This window comes from Anarhichas minor, unplaced genomic scaffold (genome assembly GCF_050575085.1).
Source record: "Anarhichas minor isolate MPS153535 unplaced genomic scaffold, ASM5057508v1 ptg000011l, whole genome shotgun sequence".
NCBI classification, from domain to species: Eukaryota; Metazoa; Chordata; class Actinopteri; order Perciformes; family Anarhichadidae; genus Anarhichas; species Anarhichas minor.
Genome location: NW_027466457.1, coordinates 357,178 through 380,586, shown reverse-complemented (window position 1 = coordinate 380,586; position 23,409 = coordinate 357,178). Strand labels below are relative to the sequence as shown.

Here is a 23,409-nt window from a genome sequence, read left to right as displayed (position 1 = left end):
TAAATTACATGAATTATTCATTTTGTCAAGAGTATATTGCTTTATTGGGGTATCTGTTTTAAACAGAAAGAATAACAGTAATGGGGCTAAACCTCTTCAACAAGCTACTTTTTTTTTTTACAGCGAGTAGATAAAGAATCTCTCTCCTGGGAAGGTTAAATATTTATGAGATGACAAGTGTTTGTGTCTTATCGGTGCCCTCCTCATTACGTTGTTTATTTCTTTAGTTAGAAAGAGTAAACTATCTGCTATAAGTATACATGGCTGACATGTTAATTTGGAGCTGCTGCAGTAAGAGATGACGGTGGTGGAGAATGGCTCTATTTTCTCGGCTTGTTTTTACATTTCCCTCCTCCTCTTGGTGTATCCCAGAGGTGACGCAGCGAGACAGGTAATGTTTGCAGAGGAGATGAGCCCTTCTGGAGGTGGGAGATTCGTAGCCCAAGACACAGCTAAGGCTCATTGCAGATGCTAAGCAGCCCTTGCAACTCTGAAGAGAAGGCTTTACTGCTTCGAAACATCACCCTTTACCCCTAATACCGCCTTCGCAAACATTTGCAAAAGAACCACTTCTGAATAAGAACGTGGTATTACGTCACTCGAGATACAGGTTTCATGACTGCCAAAGTGTCACGAAGGGAACATGGTAAACAAACGTTGAACAATGAAAATTAAAAAAACAGGATTAAAAAAAAAAGGGGTTGTTACAAAAAACAGTGCCAAAAAACTCTATTATCTATCTATTTTCACATGGAAGAGAGAGGGGCTGTCTGGTCATGGCAGTGGACTAAATTAAATTAAGGTCCACCTTCCAAAGTCAATCCCGAGGTGTAAATGAATGAATCATGCCAATGCGGTCTGTTTAAAACACAGAGGACCCAACACTGACAATGATGTTTTCAGTATTGCCCCGTAGGCTTAGAACATCGCTGCTTTTTATGAATGGGCCATTGCACCAGACAGAGTTAACTCTGTCAACTCACATCATGCCTAGAATGTAAATACAATGAAAAACAGCAATTTGTATGACTGAAAAAGATGGGGATACATTAAATCTGAAGTAACTGTCACTGCCTTATTATTGGCATACAAATCACTCTAAAATGGGCTTCGAATTGTCTTTACGGAATAGTTTGTCATCTTAGGAAAGCTGTTTCTGTGTGTCTGTGCCAAGCTAAGCATACAGATATGTGTGTAAATCATCTCCCAGTGAGTGTACTTCTCAAAATGTCAACCTATTTCTTTAATGACACAAAGCATGAGCAGTTTTATGCTAGATTAATAAATCAGATCATCATTAAAATCCTCATAATTTCTAACCTGAGTTGGGCTGTTTGTTCTTGCCAGGTCGCGCCGATTCCTGGCCATCTTCTGACTGAATTTCCAGCAAATAGGAGCTACGGGCCTCACGATCAAACACAGCTTCTGTGTAGATGATGCCAAGTTTTGGGGCTATGCGGAACAGATGGTGGTCGCCACTGCTGTCACTCAGCAGAGAGTAAGTTATCTGTGGAGCGCAGGTAATTTGAAAGTTAAGGCACAGTATTCTTTCAAGCAATAACCTGCAGAAATAGCCGCAATTAAAGGCTTTTGTAGCTGTAAATGTCAGGAGGTCTATCATATTCCCAGAGACTGTCTTTTCATTACAAACAAAATTAGATCGATACTCTGTACCCCACCTATGTTGTCACACAGGTCAGTCACTCACCTGTGATGGCACAGTATCCAATACCACCTGGACAACTCTGGAATAAAAGCTTCCGCACTGGTGTGATGTTATTAACTCCTTCTAGCATAACATGGATGTTTTAGCGAATAAAAGTATAGTCTATAGGTGGTTGAAAATCTCTTCATTGTTTTATACCCGCACAACATGAAGACAAATAATAGATAACCACAAACCTCTCCATTGAGACCCAAGTCTTTGTCATGCGCAGACACTTGGAGAACCAAAGTCCCTAGCTGGGCTCCTTCTGTTACTGAGGCCTCGTAGATGGAGGATGTGAAAAATGGCACATTGTCATTGACATCTGAGGAGAGAAGAGAGATTTGGTAGCAAATTGATGTTTATTTCCAGATCGTAAATAGGGAATAAATATTCAAAGCTGTAGCCCCTGTAAATGCAGCCATTAAAGATTTAAAGGTTTGATTTTCTGAAGAAAAAAACATGAGAGCAACACTGTGTTCTGAAGCTGCTGCCTTAAACATTCTGGATGTTGGACTACTTCACCTGCAGATGAACTCAACATTATACTTCACAGCTAAAAGATAATGAAATGATCCTTTTGCTATTTGATGTCACGCCTCAGACATATAAATCAGTTTTGTGTTTGACATATATTGCAAAAGAAGAACAAACAAAGCCTCATATAAATGTGTTATATATATTTAGAATCATCTTGCTATTATATTTGTATCATTACCTTTTCAACCCTATGATACTGTCATTAGATGGCATTCTGACAATTCATTTAATAAACCAGCAGGTAATTATCCCTCGCTACACTAAATTACATGCTAAATATATATAATAAAACTGACCTGTAACATTGACATAAACTGTAGTGAAAGCTGCAAGAGGCACCGCCGCCACGTTCTGTGCTCGAACCCGGAGAGAGAAGACGGGTGTGGTCTCGTAGTCCAGCGGCTCGGACACCAGAATGGACGCAGAGCTGTCTTCGCGGTTGGGTGAGAGGTAGAAACGAACTGGCATATTGGTTTCGGGGACCATGCCATCCTCCAGGTTATATGTCACCCTCGGATCACCCAGCTGAGAGGTCGCCTTGATGGTCTGAATAGGATGAGGAGTTAGATCATGATTTTGCTTGGCTAAAAGCCTGGATTCAGTTAGAGTTTTGGAAGACCGATGCAAAAAAAAGCAGAAAACAACCCTGAGCTGCTCTTGGTCCACTCCTTCAGTGAATCTGTTTCCTAGTGTAAACCCATGTGGCTGACTGACTAAACCCAAATGACGTCATAGGTGGACAGTAAAGGAATACTTCAACATTTTGGGGAAATTCGCTCATTTGCTTTCTTGCCGAAAGTGAAATGAGAAGATAACTACCGCACCATGACATGCCAGGAGACAGTCAGCTTAGCTTATGTTCACGCTCATGTCTCTGCGGCTCAGTAAGGCTAGAGCAGGGAGGCATATCAGCTTAGCTTAGCTTAGCATAAAGACTGGAAAGAGGGCAAAACAGACTGGCATAACAAACAACGTGCTATTTGTGAGCTCTAGAGCTGCTGGTAGCCATATTTTAAAAGTTTGGACGGAGCCAGACTAGCTGTTTCTCCCTGCTTCCAGTCTTTATGCTGAGTTATGCTAACTGACTGCCGGATATAGCTCCGTAATTAACATCCAGGCATGATAGGTCAGACCGCATTTGTGGTTTGTAGTATTAAAGAAGCATCACTTATGTCAAAAATGTATTAGAATTATTGCAATAATTGATACTTTGTTAAGAAACAGAGTAGGATGAGAGTCAAACCTTTTTGTCTGAGCCCTGAAATAACCTCTTATCTCGAGGTGAAAGGGATTTGTTCGCTCTCCAGACTGACAGCTATTTATTCCTCAAATCAAATGAGACATTTTGAATTAATTTAATAAGCCTGGACTCATGAATCTTGCTTAGCACATGCAATCCAATGTCAGCTTTCTCCAAAAGCATCAAACTAAGACACGTTTTCAGATTTTTGCAGTGCACTGACAAGCTTTCAAAGGTGTATTTTGAGCACAATGAGAACAGTGTCTGAATAACACTCAGCCTGTGCACTAATCCAGGGGGGGTAAGCAAACAAGCATTCAGCTGGTTCAATTACAGCAACTCAAAATGGCAAAGATCAAGAGACCAGCTCAACATCATACGTGCAGTTAGTATACAGTATACTTTGGATCAAAGTTACACGTACCACTAGTGGTGTGTCCCTGGCGGCGTTTTCAGGGATGACGACGCTGTAGCTCTCCTTCTCCCACTGTGGAGGCTGGTTCTTCACGTTGGTGATGGTGACCGCCAGCTCCACAGAAGTGTTTCGTTCCCCCCCGTCGGTCGCTATGATGTCCCGTGTGATATACGTTCTCTGCAAAAGTTGAGTCACTAAAAGTAGCATCATGACATTTACAACTGAAACAATTAGCTGATTTACACATTATTAATGAGAAACTATTTGACGAACTATCAAACGAGCCCCAGCTCTAATTCTAGTATGATTAATACAACTGACTGACTGCTTAACATCTATGACAACACCATAGATGTGTAAAATATAACAAAGCATAGTGAAATTAAGTAATAAAATTCACAAATATCTCTTAAATCTGAGTAACATAGTTGTGTCTTCAGCGTGCTCTGCAGCAGTGGTTTGTGGGAAACTACAGACAGCAATAACCACTAATGGTGCGGAGCGGGGTGTTTAAATAGACCTCTCTGTAATGTGAATAAGTGTGTAGCTGACGCTCAGAGTGATCAGCTCACGATCAGCTGATGGGCAGTAATGACTTCAAGCTCCTGCCTGTACTTGTTGCATAAACTCCATTTAGGAAATCATTTCATTAGCTTGAGAACAACAGAGGCAGCAGTGTGAGCCTTACAAAAATGCATTAAGCTAAAATCCAGGTTGCACAAAAGATCTTCTACTTTTCTAATTCTGCTATAATTGAACCGTTATGAAATAAGGGAGTACATTTGACTGAGGAACTGTATTTCATCACAGTGGACACTGCAGGGAAAGCAAAAAAAATACCTTAAGAGGTCATTAGAGTATTTTATTCTGTTGATCTAAATTAGACAATGGGTAACATCAACATTACACTCACACCAGAGTGAACCACTGAAAAAAACCACTGTAAAGATCCACTAAAGGGCCTCTTTTTGCCCACACAAGGACATTTAATTCTAACCACTCACAGTAAAAGATAATGCAAGTCATGTATATCACTTTGTTAATGAAAAATTGCTTGTATAAGAATTCAGTTGTAAAGATGTAACGTTTCAGCCATCAGCGGCATTATTCTATCAATGCAAATCGTGGCATAGCCTCTCTATTATCGTGTTCCAGATAAAAAGAAATCTCTCTATAGAAATTTCTTTATATATTTCTAGGACCATCCAATTATTATTTGTGAATAAGTACAACTCTTTTCCAAAGCTTGATGATACCAGAGAAAAAAGATAGCATTCTGTGATGTCCAACGTGGACCCAGCAGCTGCTGCGTTTACAACAAATGAATGACTGACTGGCTTTGTGGTAACGTCCAAAAGAGGTTTAAAATTCAATTTGCAGTAATAGTGTCAGATATGCACCAGAAAGTATCCAGAAAATATTCAGGATACGGTCACAGCAACCTTTTCCATCTTCTCTACTTCATTGTCTGTGGAGCTGCACTGTACGGTATGGAGAGGCTGGCTCTGGCTATACTGTCTCAGGACATGAGAATAATCACTGTAGTTCAAAACCCTGTCTCCTTCATATTCCGCTAAAGTGGATTGGGAACAGTACTGCACACTTTACTCTGAAGAGTGGTGTGAAATATGGCCTTAATACTTGTTCACTGTAATCAGAAACTGTGATGACCAAATCAAAAGAGAACAAAGTATCAGATCAGCTGAGACATTTAACATTTAATGAACTTACAATCTGAGTTACAGCGAAAAAGATTGCGGGATGATTCAGACAGCTTCTGAAACCACTTTCAAATATACAACAGCTTTGTTCAGTGAGGTTTTGGGCTTAACACTTTTCATTTTGCATGAACTCAGCGGCAAGATTCCCAGAGACTTCTAACACCACTGCACTAACAAGCATGTTAAATAAAAAATGTCCGAGGCGCTATAGTGCTTTTGCAAGTTTCTAGCCAAAGAACAACTTTTGAATAAGTGAAAGAGGAGAACAGGAAGAAGAGCGCTGATAGGCTAGAAAACATCAAAGTCTACAACACGCCTATCAGAAATGTGCTACATCACTGACACGGTATACCACTTGCAGTACATCAATTAGTTAAAAAACATTAACCAGTAAAGGACAACTCGCTAATCTTCATAGCTAGTTTTCATGTTTCATGTATATCTATATGACTAAAATAATTCACCTTTTAACTTCATCCTGCGCTTTCAATCTTCCAGTTAATTCTCTCAAAATACACGACTCGTCTCAAGCTGCTGCAGGCCGCCAGTCTCCTTATCAAAGCCTCAGATGATGAACTGAAAGGCCTTGAATCTCTTATATCAAAGCCAGAGTATTTAAGATGGACAACGAGTCTTGGTTTGTAATAATTAGCTTCTTAAAAAGCTGTGCCCTACACTTAAAATCAGCATGTCGTTTTTTTTTTGACAGCCACTTCTACAGGTTTGAGGATTTATATGCACATTTAAAGGCGAGTGTTTAATAACAATAGTAGTGAAATAGACAGAACTAGTCATCAAATATAACCACAGGAATCTCAAGTTGGTAAAACCTATTTATAATAATTTGTTTAGCTTGAATTAGTCTCGCTCCATCTTCTTTCTCTGGGGTCTTTCCACATGCATCACTTCTGGGAGTACACATACCCCAGATTGGGAGTAGCAGAAAGAGGCACTTGGATGTGGCTTATTCATTAACTCTGTTGACACAGACCCTCAGGCCGCCATGTGATACAGACTATGTGTGTGTGTGTGTGTCTGCTGGCTGACAGAGAGCCTGCTAATAACTGCTGACTGACCTGTGATATGGGTTGGTTAACATAGACCCATCCAGTGACAGGGTTGACCCGCAGGTACTCGGGCTGCTCCAGGGACATGGAGTAAGTGATAGCTGCATTAGTTCCAAAGTCGTCATCGTGAGCTGCCACGCGAAGGAAACTGGTACCGACCAAAGTGTCTTCTCTCAGAAAGTCTGCAGGGGATAGAAATAATGTGAACGAGAGTAGAAACGTACAAGGCTTTTGGCAAAGGTCAAGCATGAGGCTTTGTGGTTACAACGTTGGGACATGGTTATTATGTAAAACTAATTTAGGTTATTATCAAGTTTCTTTTTGTATATCTCCAATTTTTACACAGAGATGGAATGGTATTTCACCCCCCCCCCCCCCCCATAAATAATACCCAATGTGGAGGCTTATTTACTGCATCCACACTCTAAAACACATCCTCAATTAACCTCAGTCTCTTTACCTCAGCGTTTTTAAGGTGCTTGTTATGCAGCTCTAACAATATTGATTTTTTTTCTTTCTTACAGTTGTACCAGCATGTATATTGTTTTCATTACTTACACTCATAGCGCAAATTCTCAAACTTGGGGCTGTTATCATTCTGGTCCAGTATTTGGACAGTGAGCTGACAGATGCCGATGAGCGGCTCCTCCGCCCAATCAGTGGCCGTTACTGTTATTGAATACTCTCTCTGCCGCTCCCTGTCGAACCGTCTGGCTGTCACAATCGCTCCTGTGAATACAGAACAAAACCCCCGCCAAACACACATGAATGCATTTAAATTCATCCACCCATTGAACAATTCTCAAATCCACCTATCAGTGGATGCAGCCATCCATCCATCAATCTTACCATCCATGCGTCTACCTATAAATCTAACCATCCGCACAGAAATCAAGAAAACAAGTAAACAATTGCACATTTCTCTGAGTAAGGCGAGCATCCCTTTCAAGTGCAGTGAGTTTGTTATTAAATCTTGAGATTAGGAAAATAGAACAGAAGCCTTAAAGAGAATGACAGAATAACGTGTTGACTCCACGTGTCAGGACTTCAGAACAGCTTTCCTTTCATTATGTGTAGAGTCATTTTTATAACACCATGTTTGACCAGATTAAACGAAATGATCATCGACAGACAGGTTTTGGCATTTGACTCATTTTCTTGGGAATAGCAACTGGAATTATACAAACATTTCCTCTCCTGGAACATTGCATTAGAGATGTCTATCACCATTAACATGCAGCACTGCCTATCTACAGTGAACTCAGTGCTCTAATTAAGACTTGTTTCAGCCCAGACAATCCGTGACCGCTCTACCTGTGTCTGGATGAATTCTGAAGGCAGGCATGGTGCTGTCTCGGTGCATTAAGCCATATTTGACTTTTCCATTTGCTCCCTCATCTGCATCCACCGCATGCACTTGCAACACAAAAGTCCCCGTTGGCTGGTTCTCCAGCACTGAAGCCTGCTCACGATATTGCTGGCACTGAGATAGAGAGAGGGAGGGGGGGGGGGGAGAAAGAAGGAGAGACACAAAAAAATAAAAAAAACAATTCTCATATATGAGAATAGAAGATGAGATATTCTACATAAATGAGAATACAGGGATCAAAGAAAATAAACTCATTACGTAGAAGGTCACTACGCACACATAGGGATGTACTGTGCATGAAAAACAATATGGACGTTATAGATACAATAGCCCACATCTAAGGAAATAAAAACACTTGAGCTGATTTCTTTTGAAGAGCCAGCAGTGAACAGCTTTGTCTAAACCAGGCATTCAATCCATTCCCCTCATGAACATATGCCCCAGATAAAGAGCTGCTCTCTGGAGTCTTTCTCTTTTGAAATCATATATAAATGCTAGCTACTCTTTCAACAGAATGACCATGAAAAATGAAAAACAATAGGCGAGGAGGAGCTTGAGTGAAACAGAGGGAGGGAGATGGATCAAAGGATGTGAGCGAGCGATATAAAGAAGAATAATGCAAGGGTTCATGGGACATGATGGCACAGACAGTGTGGCCTGTAGGTAGCTGTTCGTAATAATCACATAATATCAAACATAAGGTCATTCCAGCCCAGATGGATTCTGAGGCGTAACTTGATATTTAAAACACATCAAGACTTCCAGCACACCCGAAAGACCTCAGGAGAGTAAGTCTTCTGCCGAAGTTCAAGTCATTCCTAATTAAGAAGTAAGTTAATTAAACAGGTAAAGTATATTGTGATGATATTGCACTTTTTTTTCACAAATTAATTGAAATCCCAATGGAGCGCCTAAAGATAGAATGGCTGTGCAGGCTAATCAGAACTCCTGGGAAAACAGAGCGAAGAGAGACGGAGGCCAGGGAAATGAGAACGCCGGGGCAAAAAAAGAAAAGCTGGAGAGTGGGATGAGGAGAGGGAGGAAGGAGTGATCGACAGAGGAATAACTGAAGTGCACCGCGAGGATGAGACACAGGCAGATAAGAGAAGAATGGAACAATATTGTGAAGGCATATTCTTTGAATTGAGGCAAAACAACTGACTGTCAGCTATTAAGAAGGCTTCAGGTTGACATCAACAACAACAGCAACAGCGACAAAAACAATGCTGTAAAGGAATTGTTCGATATTTTGGAAAATAATGCTTGTTTTGTCACCTTTAGACAGAGCCAAGCTAGCTCATGTTCCCAGTCTTTATGGTAGGCAATCTTACCATTTAACTCTCAGCAAGAAAGCAAATACGTATATTTCCAAAAAACAATACCCTTAAAACTAACTGAAAATGAATTAAAGGGAAATTCTGGTCTTTTTTCAACCTCTTGCTGACTCTGCACTAACCTCCCTTTTAAAAAAATCCTCACCTCCTCAAATACAGGTTTGTTGTTGTTGACGTCGTCAACTCCAACGATGATTCGTGCGGTGGAGACGAGAGGGTGTGGGCCGCCTGATGCATTGTCATCTGTGGCTGTTACATTCAGGATGTACTCCAGGCCTTGAAGCTTGGGCAGGGGAGTGGAGCGGAGACGAATCAACCCTACAAAGACCACAGGCCCATTAAATTACACATTATAAAACATGGTCCCTCCTTACACATTAAGCACAACCGTTCCATTAGTCATTAAGCAGGATGTTATTGCCACTGTGGCCTTGCACGGTGAGGAATGTGCTATCAATAAAAACACAGCAGAAAGAGCGTACTGCAATGTTGTTGTTCTACAAATCGGGGGCGAGATAGCGACTGGTGGAAAAATTCACATCAGAAGTCCACAAAAAGGTAAAAATCTGATAGGCAAACTAAACCCAAAAACCCAATTTCACAGTGGTGATTTCGTCACATTGCTAATCTAATAATTGCATGCTCTCCCCTAAAGATGCCCATCCAGCTCACGCACGTGAGCAAAAACATAAAGTTGTAAGTGACTTGGGTTAGAAGTTAACCAGGCTCAGCAGATGCCTATTAGCTATCCCCCCCCTGTCTGCTTTCATGTAAAAGTCAAGATAAAAGGTGGGATAAAAGAATACAGCATCTGAGTCAACATCTTTCTCGTCAACAGTAATACAAAAACAGCAGAGGTTGCAGGACGAACAAGCAGCCTGTGATGTGGGGGGGAAGTCATTGAAGTGAGAGCATCGGGAGATTTTTTATTCTCTCGCTGCGTTTCTATTCATCTCTTTCTTGATTAAAGACAACACAGCGTGCTGAGACACACAGATGCGAGTGCCAGGCTTCCTTCTCTCCCAATTTACTTGTGATCCTGGCTGCCCACAGAGCAGAGAAGGGTCCTAGCTCCTAATGACAATGCTTGACGTTGACAGCACTGCACCACTACGTTAAAATAAGCGAAGTGTGGGATGTACACGGTAATTCTCTCGGCTTAAATGTCAACCTTGTTTACAAATGCGACATGAGCACATAGCGGCTATTCAATGAGCCAGCACTCTTCGCATAACGGTAAGTGGGAAGGAGTATAGTGGTTTTCCTGCACCCAAAGGATATCAGCTGTAGCATTTTCTATCTCTGAGGATACACAGAAAGGGTGGAGAGGAATATAAAAAGATGACACAAAAGAAAGAGGAGCTGACAGAGCGCAGCCTGAAGATTGTGAGCTATGATAGAGCAGTTGTTGTGAAATTGAATTGAAAGGGTTGGGTGACAAATGTCACAGTGATTGCCACTGGTTTCGGATCAAAGGGTAAATAAAAAAGATAAACTGTGCAGTCACCAATGCTAGAAAGCTCAGAAACATTCCTCTCTGTATACGCAAAAAAAAAAAAAAGAAGTGTGTAAATTTCCCAAATAATGTCATCCTTTATATTTATGTCTCCAATCATAGAAATAAAGGCATTCATATTGAAATTACAGCTTTTAATATCAACTTTCAATATATTTCCACATTGACTTTAAAAGTACAGGGCGTTCATTGCCCACCGCTGTAGCAGGAATGTATTAGAGGAAATTGAATGTGTGATTTGATGGAAAGCCTGTCAATTAGAACGAGAGCTTGCAAATGTGAAGCCTCGTTGGAAAAAATCACCTTTCTGGCTGTCAATGACGAAGTTTCCTTCTTCGTTTCCTGCTGTTATGGAGTAGATTATACCATCGCCATCTGGGTCTTTGGCTAGAACTGTGGCGACGAGGGTGTTGGGCCCCGCGTCCTCGGATACAAACGTTCGATACCTGCAAAGTGGGAACTCAAGCTTTACAAGTGCAAGAAAGTGAGAGCACGCACATGGAAGTCACCAGTCAATGATAGAAACACACACAGACAGGAGGTACAAGTCATTTACACAGTCCACAGTATCAGCAGGCTGATTAGACTTATGGTTGTGGCTTTTGCTTGTCACGATGATTTAACCTGTCCTTTTAGCTGGCCAGACTACAGACAAATGATGATGTCTACTGGGATGGTGAAGTCATTGGACAAATGGGGCTTCCACATACCCGGCCCACTGTGGGCCATTTGATCCAGTGCCTTTTAAAATGTCAACAGTGATTTGCTTGCTCTGTGGAGCTGGGCAGCGAGATGCCCAGCGCGGCACAGGAGACCTGATATACCACTGTGGTACAAAGCACGATGGGGTGGAGATGAACTGTGTGACATGGAGGATGAGGAGATGAAAATAAATGGAAAACAGAGCAGAGGGGAGAGGGGGGCAAGTGAAAAGAAAGACAGCTGGCACTGAGATGACAAGGTAAAGTGATAAACGGGAGTGAGAGGGAAGAGAGATGAGCGGAAGGAACGAGGTAGTCTGATAGACTTGGAGGGGATTTGGATACACTGTAAGAGGGGGCGGCGTTCTCACAGACTTTGAGTTGATTCCTCAGCAGAACTCATCTCTGTGAGATTTTGTGCTGTATCCTCTTCTAATGTGTGTGTGTGTGTGTGTGTAAGTATGTGTGTTGTGGGCTGGACGTCGGTGTCTGTAGTGAGAAGTCAGAGGTGATTGATGGTTTACAGAAGAACGCTGATGGGTGATTCATCTCCGCCAGCTGCGGCAGTCTCCGTGGCAATATGAGTGACCTGTAATCTGTCACCCGGCTCAGAGGCCACCTCGCCGCAGTTCTCCGGGAGGAGACATATACACTCCCTTGGCTTTTCTTTCTGAAGTATCTCCCTTCATCTCACTGAACTGGGAAGTTGTACTCAGACGGAGGAAGCCCGCCTGTCCATCTGCTGGCCTGCACGTCGGGCTATTTGCATTTTCACAGGCTCTCTGTCTGTCCGTCGCTCCCTTTTATCCTCTCTATAACTCATGCAGATGACAACTCAGAGGGCATGCCAGGAAACGTTGGCCTGTCCACTCACATGTCGGAGTATCTCAATAAGTCTGACTCGAAGTACATTTCATAAACATCGTATCCATCAGTCCACCTCTACATGTCTGTCTTTTGCTGTTTTCGTCCACTCGGGTCCTCTTCTGCCCTCACAGTGCTTATCTACATCTCAGCATGCCACAGTATGACGAAACGTCCAACACACTCTAGCTGGCAACATGCCTGCTTTCCTAACTATCTGTCTGCTGGTCTGGCAAGAGAATTTGTCTGACTGCCGACAGGCTTCTCTGTTTATCTGCATATCTGACTGGCTGTCTCCTGTCTACTCGCTGAGCATGTTTTGGTATTCTCCTCTCGCTCGCCCTGCAACCATGTTTCAGTGTTTTTCTCCCCAGTTTTTATGTTTGTCTGCTTACGTCTGCACCTCTTTGCACGCCTGTTTGGCTTTGTGTCTAGCCACCCACCGAGACAGACACCTGACAATGCAACAAGAGCGAGTAACAGAGGTAGGCAACAGTCTTCTGTGAAGGTCATTGAAACATGACTGACAGGACGAGCGGCTTACTCTTTTTGGGGGAAATAAATGCAGTGGAGCCACAGTGACAGTTACTGCCCACCCACTCGTACAGCTTTGCCAAGAAGGCGGTCGAGGACACACTGGATTGCATCCGAATGTCAGTTTACTGCGTACGTTTGGAGAAGGCCAAAAATAAACCCCAGCGAACGCCGTCTGAATGCTACGATTTTACTAGAATACTGAACAAGAGACATTTTCAGCAAAGCCCAAGAAAATGCTAAGAAAGTAACAATGTCACACTGTGTTTGTGGTTAATGTGTGAGGATTGAATAACAGGTTGTTTTGATGCCAGATGGATGTGATTAACACGGCAAGTAAAAAACATCGACTTTGTCTTAACGGCGGTGCTTTTACTACAGCGCAGTGAATGCAAGTTGGCCACTATTCATAGCAATGCACGCAGTATCAAATATTGTTGCGTTGAATAGCCTGAAGGAAGGCAAGTCTGTGATGTCTAATGTAACAACCTATGATATATATCTGTGGTGCAACCGTGTCAAAGAGCAGAGCTTCGATGTTATGAGCAGTGATCAGCTGGTGGATCAGAGACAAAGCAGTGCCAGCAGCAGGAACGTTTTTTTTAAACTTGTCATCTTGGTGACAAACTTTGATCTTTGCAGCTGAACTTTGGACAAATTGTTGCCATTAGGTTTTGGACCACAGTAACAAAGCATACAGCAAAACAAATGAAGTGAAAGGTGCCTCGAATAGAAACTTATTGCGCTATCTGAATCAACAATCACAAAGACACATACACTGTATACTTTTTATAATAGCTTATTGATCCACTCATAGCACCTTTGTCTTGGCCTCGCACTTTTTTATTCCAATATATATTCTTCCAGATGCTACGTTTTGAGCCCTCAATAAGTAGGAACTAATATCAATAACTACATCAATATCAGCTTTTTCTTATAGGTCACATCTTGGTCATGCTTTTATTTGTTGTCTGAAAGGCAGAATAAACTGCAAACAGGACAAATGATGGACAGGTATTTGATAAGTGGTAAAGCTCCTCACACAGGCTGGGAGAATTCAGGGGCCTCATCGTTGATGTTTGCCATCCTCACACGGACCGTGGCAGTCCCAGAGTGAGGCTCGTCCCCGCTGTCCGTCGCCATCACCACAAATTCATACAGATGGTTAGGCCTCTCATAGTCCAGCCGGCCAGCTGGGAAAACAGTCCCATGGGGCGAAATGCTGAAGTCCGGGCTCAGGGTGTAATAGGTCAGCTCAGCGTTTAACCCCGAGTCACAGTCCGTGGCCAACACTGGCGGGAGGGAAGACATCACACAAGGACCATCAATTTACAGTTAATCGAAATGAGCTGATGAGATGGCATCAGCTGATGACTATGTTGACATCTCTGGTGATCATTATCTCTTCATGGCTTTGCAAAACATGTAATAGATCATAAGCTCTGACAGCTACAATTACGAGCACGCAAACTGCACTGTGCCCCTTCCATCATTTGCAAAAATGAGCTTAAAAACATCAAAAAGACCAAATGGAATGAACCAGATGCTTTTTTTTTCTTCTGCAGGGAGTGTTTGGAAATGACTATGTTCTGAGGTAATTACACAGAAATACTTCTAATGTGTGATGGGATTAGAGCCACATACATTGACAGCCTTGGTTGCAGTGCTACTTTGAGTTTGCTGAATTTCACTTAAACTCACTATTTCATAAGATAAGATAAGATAAGATAAGACAATCCTTTATTAGTCCCGCAGTGGGGAAATTTACAGGATCACAGCAGCAAAGTGGACAGTGCACACAAGATACAGAGTAAAAGTAATAAACAGTGAAGAATATCAATAAGTAAGAATAGACAGTACACAGCCCCTCTACAGTAGGGTCTCTAGCTCATACCGCTTGCATGTTGCATATTCTTTTGATGTGTTCATTTCCTCCGTGTCAAGCATCAGCACCAGCAGCCAATGCTTCATTCTTTCCTCAATGTTTTGTTGTAGCTCAAGACTGGCAATTTACTATACACTCTTTGCATAGTGTGTATAATGTGACAGGCTCATTAAATGTTAAAGAATTAAAGCAGTAAATTTCCCTTAAACCTCACCGTCACAAGTGCTTTTAACTCGAGATTATTTATATATTCCCCTCCTCAGTGGATAACGTGTAAGTGATAGCCTCATTGTGAAGTATTCATCTGTTTTCTTTGCCCAATAGAATGCAAGCTGACGGGGTAATGGGGATTTCACTCTCTTGGTGCCTCAAAACATTGACATTTCATTAGTGGACTGCAGTCCAGCAGATTGCGAAATTAACTTGTTTTCTCTCTTTCTTTCAGGTTTTTTTTGCCCCTTTGATCTGAGTTGTTTGGGGCATTCTGGGCTTTGGTCAGGGGCAGTTTTATTGAAATACAAACTCACACATTTTCATGATGCATCAGCCAGTCTATTCGTAACAAAATGATCTAACTTTCCCGTAGGTAGCTCTTTCAGAAGACTCCATGTCTTCACTCACTCTCCCTTTGATCTTTCCTCTGCGGAGTTCTTCCTGTTGTATTGGATGTTTTATTTTTTGTTGATGCATTGGTTTGTATTGGGTACCATTCTCTCCTTCTGCTGGCTCTGCATCGCTAACAATTTCTATTGCGCCAGGCTGTGTATTCGAATGATTTAAGATTAAATTAGTTACATTTTTCCACTGGAAACAATTGCCCAGCCAGAGATTCTCACAAATCCCTTATGTTAGTCCATGGGGGACTGAAGTCCCACAGGTGCAGGAACAGTTGACAATAACTAAACAGTCAACATGGTGAAATCCTGAACAACGGGGCATTTCTTTACTTTTTCTGAACTTTATTTTTTCCTTGAGCCCCTGTTAATTTGCGAGTAAAGTATAAGTGAATGTAGAACATTCTTAAACCCTGTTGAGGTACTTGTTTATTTAAGGCTGTAGCTTAATAAAGGGATCTTAAAGGTACTGCATCTAAAAACAGAAACCTCAAGAGTGCAATCAGAAGTGTCATTTTTTCAAACAGCAAACTAGAAAAAGGGGATAGTCACAGTGGCAAAACATATTTGTTCGAAGCACAAGTTACATTATAAGGAACATTATGAAACAGAAGCTGAATCGAAATAATTTTACAATCAATTTCTACTCTTCCCTCGGCCAGAACGTTTCTTCATTGGTGTGTATTTTTACAAAACATCTCTGCTCAAGTTGAGCAGTGGCAAAGGCAAGACATTCGCCTTCAGCCTCATAATTGATAATTATAAGGTAGCCTCATGCAGTAACAGATAAATTGGCATGCCATCATTCATACAGTACATAATTAATCAAAACAAATGTCTGCTGTCTGTGTAGCAGCTAGATTAGCTCAGTATTACTGAGCTTATATGGGCACAGATCTGAAAGATCTATTAATTTCCTTCAGTATGGAAAAATGGAAGCATTATGGGTCAATAAGCTGAAACAATGACTCAAGGTCTGAAATGCAGCGTTAGCTTTCTCCCACAATATATCTGTTTTTTTTTCTGCAGATAAAGTGAGTTTTTGGATAGTTTCTCTCTCCACTTCAAACAGAAACAGATGGATGTGAAATACGGGGTCAGAGGAGTCTCACCCTGCAGCAGGGACGTTGCCGTGGTTACAGTCTCGGGGACTCCATCCACACTGTAGATGGATTGGAGGAACTCTGGGACACAATCATTCTCATCCGTTATCAACACCTGAACCTGATTAGTGCCAGTGTGATGGTTTAGAAAGAGAGGTGAGGAGTAGAGAGAAGAAGATCGGGAGAGGAGGGGAGGGGAGAAAAAAACAGACAAAATCAGAGTAGAAGAATACAGAATTAGCTTCTCTTTAATAACCCTCACATCCAGGAGACAACCATAGGAAATTCCCTGAACAGGAGGCTGACCGCAAAGCTTAATCTAAATTGCATTTCATAGTTTCTCAAGTTGCCAGTTGAACAAATCCTTTATCTTCCACTTCATGATTTTTCTGAGTCAAAAATAGAAACTTTTTGAGCATGTGTGTTTTCTCCACAAAGGCCCTCACCCGACTAGCCCCCCCCCCCCCCCCCCCCCAAGCTCCATGTCACCACTATGTGTAAAGTGTGAAGTGACAGCTGAGTAACAGTCCTGAAATAGCTGTGATAGGTTTTCCCAGTCTCCATCTTCTACCCCACAACATGCAGCTGAACAGAGGGAGATTTTTTTGCCGAATCTGTGGTACGAAGTGAGTGTCTGACATGATAATTGGGTAACAAAATCTTTGAATTAATAATTCAGATGATCCTGAATTCATGAATAGTTTATCTAGAAATATTCGTTTGCGAATGAGGTTTTCGGATTATGGGTTCTTATGCCAAGTGCCTCAGAGTGTGTGCTACATTTTCCACAGTTCATCTCCAGATCACACTCTCAACAACGAGCACTTACTGTGATATAAAGAAAAAAGGGTGAAACAAACTGTAGAAAAAAAATCACTTGGGCCCTTTGGTTGACTTGCTAACATTTCAAAAACCACTCAGCCATGCAATCCCTGCAGACAGAAACAAACTCTGCTGCTTCTCTTCTGTGGTTATCGCCAAGTAGTGTGATGTCAATAGGTCAGCGCTGAAATCAGATCATTGCCGTTAATGCAGACTTGTCAGCTGCATAACATTTAGGTGAAAAGGGGTCTGTCTGAGAGCTTTGAGAAAGTCCAGTGAGAGAGCACAGCGCAGCAAATCTCAGCAGGAAAGCATATTTTGTATTTCAGTTTACTTCAGCAGTTAGAGTAAATGCTTGTGCGACAGATGCAAAAATAATACATCACAGTAGACCTCAGCTTTGGGCTTAGTTGACCTGAGTGCATGAACTCGTATGTGACTCATGCTCGCCGCCTGTATCATTCTCGAATAAACTAACCTCTGTGGCAGTGCTGAGGCTGCCTGGCTCTTCGCTAGCTCGCACCATCAGCAGGTAGCGTCGCTGGTCACTCTCGTAGTCTAGCGTCCTGGTCAGACTGATCTCCCCCGTCTCCTGTCTGATGCTGAAAAGGCTACTGGGATTGATCAGCAGGCTGTAGCTGATTGGCTGCTGCTGGAAGGAAATGGCAAACACCACCACGAAGCTGCAGAACACAGAAAAATAATTTTAAAAAGTAAAGGAGAAACAGTCTTTATTATTCGATTTCAGTTGCGTACATGCTGGATTAAAATCGAAATCCTCTTTTCCTCTACATCAGCACAGAGCTGTAATGAAATAAACTACTGTATGGCCCATTGACTATGTGCTATAAACACAGTCAATCAGTACTTGTCAGTTCTGTGTAATAACGTCACGCTATTATGCAGATATCAATGTTTATTTTTACGGTTTAGAGAGTTTGCGTTGCCCTAATGGTGTGAGATGATGATATGTCAATTCATGCTTGAGTGCACTGGTGTGACCAAATGAATATTCATCAGCATGAGTCTTAACAGGTATAGCATTTGGAAATCAACACGTAAGACAAGAGTGTGTATTTCTGCATGTCTGCATTAGTTATTATAAGACCTGTTTTTGCGGAGACATTTATGCATGCATTTTCAATTTCAATTGTGAAAGATGAAGGGTATTATACAGTGGTGTAAAACTACCCCTTTGTAAGTGAATCAGTATGCTTTCATGCATGCATCCCCACTACTTTTCAGAAATTCAAAGATATAAGGTACACTGACAATACAATTTTTTATATTGCTCTGCCTTATTGTGTTCTTCGGTATCAGGCAATTATACCTATTGAGGCAACAATAAAGAATCCGACAAAGAGCGTTTGTCGATAACCACAAGGGGATAGGCCAAATGTGAATAAAAGCCCCAGCATAACTGTTTAGCTACAAGGAAAGACATCAAAAGATATCACATTACTGCAATTTATACTGAAAAGGCCAAGGCCAAATACCGGCACACAATGTTGGAAATAACATACAATTAAATCCATATATACTATATATATATATATATATATATATATACACACAGTGTATACTGTATATAGCTGCCCTAATTCATCATCCCTGTTTACGTATGTGTGAGTGAATGTTAACACATGCAGTACTCACGGCTGTCCTTCAGGCGTGTTCTCTGGTATGGAGATGGCGTAGCTAGTATTGGTGAACTGTGGCGCTCTGGCTCCTGCCACTACAGAGAGCATGGCAGGGGCACTGCGGCTGCCCAAGCCGTCAAGGGCCACAACGCTTAACAAGTACTCTCTATCGCTCTGAAGCACCAACCCTGTGGTCACCACCTGGCCCGTCTTCTTGTCCACTGCAAAGCAGCCGTCACCACCTAGAGGGAAATGCAATGACTTCATTTTCAAGAGCTGGATCCAAACCAATCCGATACTGCTGGCTTGAATACTAACTCGGAAATGTTACCCAAATGGCAATTTGAAATGGGTGATTCAGTCTGGGTTTGCTGAGTTAAGGCTCACAGCACATAAAGCTTTTTTTTATTTTTTTTTATACTTATGGTGTGATTCATGTTCAAATTGCAGTTCTAATGCAATCTTTCTGTGCAATTATTTTATGTGTCAAAACATCTTAAGAGTCTGGACATATAAATGAACAATCTAACTCAGACACTGAGTATCTTTAAACAACATAGAGGCAAGGTAACACAAGGCTCTACTATTACACGAAACCCAATGGATCAGGATATTGATTGCATCTTTATTAAAAGGACTTTAATTGCTACTTTGTATTCAGGCAGTATGGTGGACGTTCAATAGTGACTATAAGCTGAATTTACATTTACATGTATTCATTTGGCAGGCGCCAAAGCGGTGTACAAATGAGGTGTTATCTAACAGACAATAGATTGAGAGAAGCCTGTGAGAATAATTTCCTCAACACTCAGCTCCATGTGTCACCTGACACAAGGGATGGTAGCAGTCGTCGTTGCTCATTTGTAGATCGCAGCGAATGAGAAGGTTCATAAACCGGATTGACAGGAAAACAATCAACAACCACTTTGTTGGAGCTCAGAGCTCCCAGCCTCCCACCTCTCTAGTCTGACCTCTCACCTCCATGCTCATAGCTCCCTCCTCCCTCCTCTCTTCTACCTCCTTACAGATACCCCCTCTCCCCTATCTGTTCACAGCTCCCTCCTTACATCTACTTCCTCAAAGCTCCCTCCTCCAACCTCCCTCCTTACAGCTCCTCCCTCTCCTTTATCTACTCACAGCTCCCTCCTCTCACCTCCCTCGCCCCTCCCTCCTCTCACCCACCTCCTCAAAGCTCCCTCCTTACAGCTCCTTTCTCCCTCCTCTCACCTCCTTCTTCTCTCTATCTTCCTCTCACCTCCCTCCTCACAGCTCCCCCTCTCTCCTATCGCCCCACAGCTCCCTCCTTACAGCAACCTCCTCTCCGCTGTCTCCTCACAGCTCCCTCCTTACAGCACCCTCCTTACACCTCCTTTCTCTCTCTCCTCTCCTCTCCTTTATCTCCTCATAGCTCCCTCCTTACAGCTCCCTCATCCTTCCTCTCACCTATCTCCTTATGGCTCCCTCCATTCACCTCCCTCCTTTCACCTCTTTCCTCACAATTTCCTAATTTTACCTCCCTCTTTACACCTCCCTCCTCACCCCTATCTCCTCATAGCTCCCTCCTTATAGTTCCCTCATCCTTCCTCTCACCTATCTCCTTACAGTTCCCTCATCCTTCCTCTCACCTGTCTCCTTACAGCTCCTTCCATTCGCCTCCCTCCATACATATCCCTCCTTTCACCTCTCTCCTAACATCTCCCTCTTCCCACCTCCCTCCTTACAGCTCCTTCCTCTCACCTACCAACCGAATAACATATATTTTGAGGCAACCAAAAATGCAATTAACTTTCATGAGCTACAAATACTTGAAACTAGCCAATGAGACCATAAATCAATGTTTACAACGTTTACTGAGGAAATAAATCAAATGAAAAGTAGAGTCATTTTCTCATAGACATCTATACAGTGAAGACGAGAAAGGACCAGCGCTTGTCAGATAAGACCTGATATTTCTGATGTTATAAAGTGCATGTGACAGATGAAACGTTCTCAGTGAAAGTAGATCACGATGCCTAGATTTCTTGCAGACTTTGTTGGGGCATCTGAGTCGGAGCTGGGCTTTATACTAATGCTGTGCTAAACCGAAGAACTTGGTCGGATCATCAGGAGTTCAGTCTTAGAGAGTTGAAGGTGACGTTCCTTCATCCATCTTGAGGTATCACTGAGGCATGCTGAGGGAAGGACAGATATCTCTAGGTATCATCAGGACAGCAGTGGTAAGTGAAACCATGAGAGCAGATAGTTGGACCTATGGTGGTGTATATGAAGAGAAGGTCCCCTTCTCTTCATATACACCACCATAGGTCCAACTATAGGTCCAAACACCTTTTCTTGCGGTATACCAGTCTATCCTTGAGGACTAAAGGGCATGATGAATGCACTTCTTCTACTTCCAAATGTTCAAATTATTTTTGAAACATTCTTAATATAATAAAGAGAACCGTGATTCACTATTTGTTTACCTTCCCAAGGCTTGCTATGCAGATGATGCAATTTGTATGGACATAGCTCTTCTACTCAAGCCATGTCTCTATTGAAGTATGCCTTTAACATTCTTCAGACATTTCTACATTACTTCAAACGTGTACTGAATGAAAGATAAATATCGCTCTCATCACTACACGAGAATGTAGGCTGGTCCTCACTAGCAACCAGTGGTGGTCCATCAGGGCCTGCAAGGCCTTCTCTGCTGGCCTAAACAGAATCACAAAGTTATAGCTATTTTATAATTTAAAATTTTTTCATAAATACACTACATGTATCATAATTTATAAAAATATCTTTCCCATTATCTTATGTTCTCATTGCACAGCTCCTGTCTTCCTCAGTTGCTCTGCTTCCAGTGCAGCTTGTTTTAAGTAGAGCTTTTATCCAATCAGATTTCACCTCTGTGTCTTTAAGAAGAGAGGCCCGAGGCCTGCAGACTCACAAGTGAATCCCTGAGCAGTTTAAGTGAATGGGGATGATATTGTTGATTGTCATAGTCTTCAACCAATCAGATCTTTAGTTTGACATGTTGGGCGTATTCTTTGACGTAGCGGAGCCTGCTAGCTGGCCTACAAGTACGTCAGCATTAACGGGCAGCTCAGTTGCAGCTCAGGTGCAGCTCTGCAGTGAGGTGCAGCGTGTGCTGTGATTGGTCAGTGGGCGAGCACGTGACTATTGTGAACTGAAACTTAACTTGCCAGCAGAGCTTAGTTGGAGTAGTAAGAGTTCAAATTGAAAGATATGGAAGAAATTATAACATTCTCAGGGTTTTGCTTGGTGTAGATTATTTATTTTTTGACCGGCTGTGTTTTTCCGTGTGTCTCTGTTGCAAAAGCGATCTTGATCTTACTAGACCTTAAAGATTAAATGAAGGTTATGGAAATATTTTTGAAATTTCATATCAATGTTTGGTGGCTAACCTTCTCTAAAACCTTCACAAATATAAAGTTTCATTTTCTTTAAAAAGCTGGGCACTGTAGTTTTTTCATTACGTTACTCAAACAGGAGTATATAGTGCATTTATTACATTTTACTGTTCTGCAGTTTGACAGTTGGTGGCAGTAACGCACCAACAAATGTAAAATGCGCCAAAGGCAATGTAGAAGAAGACTGCAAGCAAGCAAAAGTGGATGTAAATAATGTATCATTTTAAATATTAAAAATTGGCTTTGCAAATGTTTTAGAAGGAGGGAAATGCATTCAACACACGGACCACAAGTTTGTTGTGGTGAGATACATTGAATGTAAACATAACTTTTGTTTGTTCACAAGAACACTCCACAGGGCGCCTTTCAAATAAAAGATCTTCTTTTTCCTTTACTGTTAAATACAAATAAAATGGGACCAGACAGACTGACCTCGCTCATCAAAAGGCCAGCTCTTATCCTCTCAGGGTCTTAAAAGTTAAGCGCAGCATAAGAGGGTTAAATAAATACATTTGTTGAAATTTGGTCTACTTTGAAGGGAAACTATTCAGTTTTCTCAAGCCGCACTGATTGCAAAAATGTTAGCATGGTCATATAGACCATGGGTACCTTGTTGTTGTAATTGTAGTTTAATGCACATAAGAAGAGTTGAGCAATAGCTTAATGTGAGTCAAAGGGAAGTTTGTAATGTTTTGTAAAACCCCACTGGCAAGATTAGCCCCCCCCCCACACAATCTCTGACAGACCAACAAGCCTTTATCCCTTCAACCACCAGGGGGTCTACTACTCTGGCAGACTTCCAACAGCCCACTGTGTGTGTGAGTTCATGCTCGTGTGATTCTGTGTGTGTGTATGAAACAGAAAGAAGCAGTCAGACAGACAACAGTGCATGATAAGTGTATAAACAAAAGTGTGAAGTCCTCTGG

The 23,409-nt window shown here is 42.0% G+C and overlaps 1 protein-coding gene across 1 annotated transcript in view; it reads right to left on the bottom strand.

Annotated features, from left to right (window-relative positions):
• The window catches only part of LOC142947285 (neural-cadherin-like), a 76,239-nt gene that overhangs the window by 29,079 nt on the left and 23,751 nt on the right, over window positions 1-23,409 (bottom strand). Inside the window, exons 3-15 of the mRNA XM_076088767.1 lie at window positions 19,087-19,312; window positions 17,909-18,113; window positions 16,618-16,729; window positions 14,049-14,298; window positions 11,211-11,353; window positions 9,537-9,709; window positions 8,003-8,171; window positions 7,247-7,417; window positions 6,698-6,870; window positions 3,910-4,077; window positions 2,542-2,791; window positions 1,903-2,030; window positions 1,321-1,507 (exon numbers count right to left, since the gene is read on the bottom strand). Coding sequence (XP_075944882.1) covers window positions 1,321-1,507; window positions 1,903-2,030; window positions 2,542-2,791; window positions 3,910-4,077; window positions 6,698-6,870; window positions 7,247-7,417; window positions 8,003-8,171; window positions 9,537-9,709; window positions 11,211-11,353; window positions 14,049-14,298; window positions 16,618-16,729; window positions 17,909-18,113; window positions 19,087-19,312 — 2,355 coding nt within the window. The remainder of the gene's footprint in view (window positions 1-1,320; window positions 1,508-1,902; window positions 2,031-2,541; window positions 2,792-3,909; window positions 4,078-6,697; window positions 6,871-7,246; window positions 7,418-8,002; window positions 8,172-9,536; window positions 9,710-11,210; window positions 11,354-14,048; window positions 14,299-16,617; window positions 16,730-17,908; window positions 18,114-19,086; window positions 19,313-23,409) is intronic.